General features: G+C 50.4%; 1 protein-coding gene across 1 annotated transcript; it reads left to right on the top strand.

The window, feature by feature from the left end:
• The first annotated feature begins 503 nt into the window (after window positions 1-503).
• SPATA19 (spermatogenesis associated 19) lies at window positions 504-5,416 on the top strand. The gene is made up of 7 exons (XM_055095122.2): window positions 504-662; window positions 841-897; window positions 1,390-1,521; window positions 1,693-1,784; window positions 3,466-3,543; window positions 3,923-3,998; window positions 5,219-5,416. The coding sequence occupies exons 1-6, from the start codon at window positions 585-587 to the stop codon at window positions 3,987-3,989; spliced, it is 504 nt and encodes a 167-aa protein (XP_054951097.1). The 5' UTR covers window positions 504-584; the 3' UTR covers window positions 3,990-3,998; window positions 5,219-5,416.

Below are 5,416 nucleotides of genomic sequence, written 5' to 3'. Positions count from 1 at the left end.
AAGTTATAAAGTTATATCTCTATGCAAATGAAGACCTGGCCCACAACCAGCCTGACTGGTTGTGGGAGGGGAGCAATCAGAGATACTTTCAGTTTTTCATCTGCCATGCAGAAAAGGACAGGGCTGCAAAGGGAGTAGCCTCTGGTCTTTTTGTTACTTGGGCATGGAAAGTTGGGGTTTTCCTTTTGATTTAGTTCTAGGAAGTCAGTGTAAATCGGCCTTAGGTTTCCTGGCTCCAGACCCCATCCTCCTGCCTGGAGGTGAGCTCCCAAATTAGTGCTTTCCCAAGAAAAGAATTCAAGGGTCAGCCAGTGGTGTTAGACGGCAATCTTTTATTCAATGGTTCTGCTCCTTGAAGCAGGGTAACTCATAGGCAGTGCACCCAGAGCCTGAAATGCAGGGGCTCTTGGCAACGGCATTTATACTCACATACATCATTTTCAAAGGGAGGCCATTGTCACATCACCATGGGTCAGCCAATCAGGTGGACACCTCCCTTCAATGACCTTCCTGTCCCATAGGAGTTCTCAGGCAGCTTCAATGGAAGGAGGGAGCCAAGAAGGGGGCCTGGTATACATTCAAAGATGATAATTACGACATGGATTGTGTATATTCTTGCTCGGAAAGGTGTAGGGCTTCCCTTCCTACCAATAACCAGTTCGGTAAGCAGCTTGGTGGTAGTCACATGGAATAATTTTTCATATATCTTCTCCCCCTCTGGGACCCTGCTGCACTTCAGCGAGATCTTACAAATAAATTTGAGTAACAGTTGTGGGGGGTGGGTGGGAAGAGCTGAGTTTCTAGGTTTTCTGAGGTCACCAACTTGCCAATTTGTTCCAGGACATTGACGTTGTGGAAAGCGAGGCTGTGTCTGTACTACATCATTGGTTGAAAAAAGTGAGTAAGATTTCTTTATGACTCAGGATACCAAAATCCTAGAGAAGTGGTCTCAGTGGGTGTGGGGATCTGGACTTCCTTCTTCATGGAACTGGAACTCAAGTTCATTGCCAGACACCCTTCCTAGATTTGAGTCTAATTTCTTCACATGTGCTGGAGGACACTGTGGCTTGTGTCCTGGCAGGAAATGTGTTAGCACCACCACTAACGCCGTCCTGCTTCTCAAGCATCCTGGCTTAAGGGTTTCAGCTGCATCCTTCCCAGCTCAAGGGTGTCTCAGGAACACCTTGGGATAGGGCCAGGGACTTAGGGAGTTCTGAGGACTTTACAGGGAAGTAGCTTATTGCGGGAACAGCGAGGTAAGGAGTGTATGCGTGTGAATATGTGGTGTGTGAGTTGTGATGGAGAATGAATAAAAGGGAAGGAAGAGGAGAAGAAGACCCAGGGTTGGATGCAGAGTGACATTTTCAGAGGGAATTTCTCACCTTTCAGACAGAAGAAGAGGCTTCTCGGGGCATAAAGGAAAAGCTGTCCATCAACCACCCTTCCCAGGGTGTAAGGGAGAAGACGCCCACTGACTCCCCTCCCACCCACGGCCAGGACATCCACGTGAGCAGAGATGTGGTAAATGAGAGTTTGAGACCTTGCCTGGGAGTGGCGGTGAGGGAGAGGGGAGAGGTGGGAGGTGCACCGTAAATGATTCTGGGCAAGGGTGAGGTGCTCGTCTGGGCTCTGGGCCAGCCCAGTTGGGGGCCACACTGGGCAGGAATCACATGGACCCTCTGGATTTCCCAGGTGAAGCACCACCTCTCTAAGTCTGATTTGTTGGCAAACCAGAGCCAAGAGGTCCTAGAGGAGAGAACACGAATCCAGTTCATAAGATGGAGGTAAGGTGTCCCACTTGCCCTGGGCGAAGGAAGGGGAGGGAGAGATGCGCAAGCCCCTCTCTTCACGAACCCTCAGATGCTCTTCTCTAGAGATGTGGTCTTTGGCTGACAAATTCCTCAGCCTTGCTTTGGGGTCTTAAGGGAATATCCTTGCTATCTTGAAAGCCCAGCTCATTTCTACATTTTTAAATGACTTGAGGGGTTGGAAAACTGGGCTTGCACTCCATTTCTTAAATGCTTCTGAATACATTTCAGACTTCTGTTATTTTTGCACTTGAGTTGCTCAGAAGTGGCTGCACTTTAAAGAGCTAAAAGAAAATAAGCTCTTAAAATGCAAAAGCCAAAGTTCTCATCTGCAACTGAGGTGTGGGGAGGCTTCCCAGCGCCCGAGGCTAGAATTCTGCACTCGGTTATGGTGGCTTCGCCAGCGTCCTGGGTGCCTGCCAGCTCACAGCCGTCCCCACTGCCTCTCGTGGCTCTGCAGATGCTGAGCCCCGAGGCCCAGGGAGCTGGCCTGAAGCCATCACGCTTCAGACAGAGGCTTTCCTATTTCCTTTCCTGCACCTGTGTTCACTGGGGGTCTCTGGAGCACATCAGCCACCCCTTCCCAGGGGAGGGACTCAGGGCTTAGACTGGTCCTCTGGGAACCTGAAGGAGACTTCTCCCCTTCCTCCTCTCTCCCTCCTTCCCTGCCGCATCATCGGTGTTGATCTGTTGTATCAAGGAGGCTCCATTTCTCAAGAAACGGTTTCCATGTGCTTACCCCTCTAGTGGCATCTGCCTTTTAAGAAGACTCAAATGCACAGTACTTTCATAACCAAAAGGAATAACATGGTGGGATCTGAGAGCTCCCTGGGAAGGAGTTTTTTTGGATGGGAAGCCTTCTGAGGCCCCTAAAATCATAAATGTTGTTGATTATAATCCAGGCTTTTCTGTGCCTGACGTGGTTGTGCTATGGAATTGCGGACATTGTGCTCCTTGGTTTGGATAACATACACATCATCTTCCAATATTTTAAAAATCTCGTCTGTATAAAAAAACTAGGTTTAAGCTTTTGAGACAGGCTACAGGAATCAGTCAATTATCTACATATAATTTTTCCACTCTGGATTTTCTACAAAGATTTTAAACCAAAAGCCTCCGCCTATCTCCCCCAACAACCCACTGGTTTTGGTGTCCCCCTCTTATTTCAGTAAGTATATAGTCAGGAAATATATATATCCCTTTATGAAACAAAGCAAGGAGGCTCCCCAGGGGACCCCACAGCTTCCTCGCTGTAGGCTTTCCTAGAAGCATCTCTGAGCCACAGTGGGTGTGGGGTGATGCAGGTCATCAAGAGCTGACGATAGGAGAAGAATTCAGAAGACTGAATTCAGAAGGGTGAATTCCATGGCTCACGAGACCACTGCCTGCTGCCTTTAGTAAGGGCACTCAGCTCTGTGTCCCTGGCTCTCCCTGGGACAGTCTGCTACCTGTTCAGCATTACTGGGGGCTCAAGGGTACCTGGTTAGTAAAAAAAAGCTTTGTGCTCATGAGTCAAGAAGGGGGAGAGACCAGCTCAAAAGTTCATGGTGTCAGGGCAAGAGTCATTGTTTGCAGGATCCCATCTCTAGCAGCTCTCTATGCCTGTTAAGAAAGAAACTCAGATCCCATATGCCAATGTAAGAATGGCCTTTTGCAGCCACACTCGTATCTTCCAAGTGCCAAGTGAGATGACAGAGGACATCATGCGAGATCGAATAGAGCAGGTGAGACGAAGGTAAGCTGTTTGGAACTGGTTGATTTGTGTTCCTGACTGGGGGCAGGTAGGGTGGGGGTGACTGCTGGGTTTCCCGCCCACACCCAGCAATGCTGTCTCTGGTATGCCAACATCAAGAGCAGGGACACACAGTTCCCAGGGCTGCGTCTTGTCTTCTGTGCTCCACATGACAGGGCTTTGCCAGCCTCCCATGGTGTCTGCCAGTGCACAGAAGGGCTCCAGGCTGTGGGCCTGTTCCTACGACTGTGCTCCCAGGCCCAAGGCGGCCACGGCCTAGGCACGGCCTGCCCTCCCACCGCAGCCCCTGTGCCGTGGTCTGGGTAGGCTCTGCTATCAGGCAGCCTCCCTCCACCTGGCCCTTCTCCTCTGTTCCCTGCAGCATATCCCGTCTTACAGATGTGTCAGCTCAGGACTTCAGTATGAGACCCTCCTCCTCAGACTGCTGACAGCAACAGGTGAGAGAGCTGACGGATGAGGAACTGGGCAGAGAAGATGGTTATCCTGGGCAGTGGGACGGGGCACTGCAGCTGGGAACTTGGTAAAGAGGCTTAGCTTTTCCCTACTGGGGAAGGGCCTGCACTCAGGGCCAGTAGTGGGAGAGGAGGGCTGGCTGCCTTAGGCTCCCGCAACGCCTCTCTTAAGTTTGTGGAAGGACTTGAAGTCAAATTTGATTGGTTTCCTGACTTTGTGGTGTCAGAGAGCACTGCCTCTCCATCATTCATGGGCCCAGGCTTTCGTGTTTAGGAGGTTGTGGTGGAGCCTGCAATTTTGCATTTCTAAAAGTTTCTGGGCATTGTCAATGCTGGTCTGCTGACCTCACCTTGAGTCACAGATCGTAGTATCAGGAATGATGCTGTGTAGGTTTTAGACCTGCCACCAACTTGTGATGTGACTTTTGGTCCCATGGCCACTGGCCTTGTGCTTGGCCCAGTGGTCATACGGGGGCTGTTTATGAGGCCCTGGGAGGTGGAAGGCCAATGGCAGGATAAACAACCACAAGAGCTATCCGGGATGCAGCCCTTGAGCCTGTGGTGAACAGCTGTGCTGACCATCCTGGGGCTAAGGGAGAGATTTAGGCACAGCGACCTCAGCATGCTTACAGGAAGGCTGTTGGAGAGCAGTACTGGCATTTATCGAGCACTTACTGTATACCAGCTTCTGCACAAGGTAGTTTGTCAGGGTTTATCATTTGATCCAAAAACAACCTTAAGAGAGGGCGTTGTTGTGCCCATTATACAGAAGGCAGAACTTAAGTCAAGCCCAGGAGCAGATGCTGGGTTCCAATTCAGCTCCACCATGGGTAAGTTACATAATGCCACTGTGCCTCAATTTCCTCAATGCAACAGAGTATCTACTTTGGAGGGTTGTCTTGGGGGTGATGGTGTCTAGCACATGGTAAATGCCGCATCAATTGCTTGCTCATATTACTAGAGAAGAACAGGAAGTGCTGGGAGGGTACACAGTTCGCAGGGGCTTCTGAGCTGGAAGAAACAGACTCAGGCTTCAATTCCAGCTGCCTGATGCACCACTGTCAATTCTTCCATGGGTTTCTGCTGTCTAGATGGAGCTTTGGGAACGCGGAGAACAGTGGGGTTACAGGGAGTCATCATCAGCCCTACCCCTTGGCCAACCACATCTCCCTGCTGTGTCCCTTGGGCATTTCTCTACCTCCTAGGTGGAAGTCCTTCAGGGTCCAGCAGCAACCTGTATCAGAAGAACATCCTTCTCTGCTTGACCTGAAGAAGGGCCAGACCTGGGCAGAAAGACTCCAGCAGGTGAGCTCTTCATGCAACAGTGTCAGCACTGGAGTCTTCTTGCTGAACTGCGAATAAAGAGATGTGCTGTTTAACAACCCGCCCTGTTGCTGGTTGGG

This window comes from Pan paniscus, chromosome 9, assembly GCF_029289425.2.
Source record: "Pan paniscus chromosome 9, NHGRI_mPanPan1-v2.0_pri, whole genome shotgun sequence".
In the NCBI taxonomy this organism is placed as follows: domain Eukaryota; kingdom Metazoa; phylum Chordata; class Mammalia; order Primates; family Hominidae; genus Pan; species Pan paniscus.
The sequence above is the reverse complement of the archived record's forward strand: the minus strand, read 5'-3'. Positions and strand labels throughout refer to the sequence as shown.

Bases quoted from the DNA above. Each gene is read 5' to 3' on its own strand.
- SPATA19 (XM_055095122.2), top strand. From the start codon at position 585: ATGATAATTACGACATGGATTGTGTATATTCTTGCTCGGAAAGGTGTA. The intron at 1,522-1,692 runs GTAAATGAGAGT...TGGATTTCCCAG, and splicing joins TCCACGTGAGCAGAGATGTG to GTGAAGCACCACCTCTCTAA. The intron at 3,544-3,922 runs GTAAGCTGTTTG...TGTTCCCTGCAG, and splicing joins ATAGAGCAGGTGAGACGAAG to CATATCCCGTCTTACAGATG.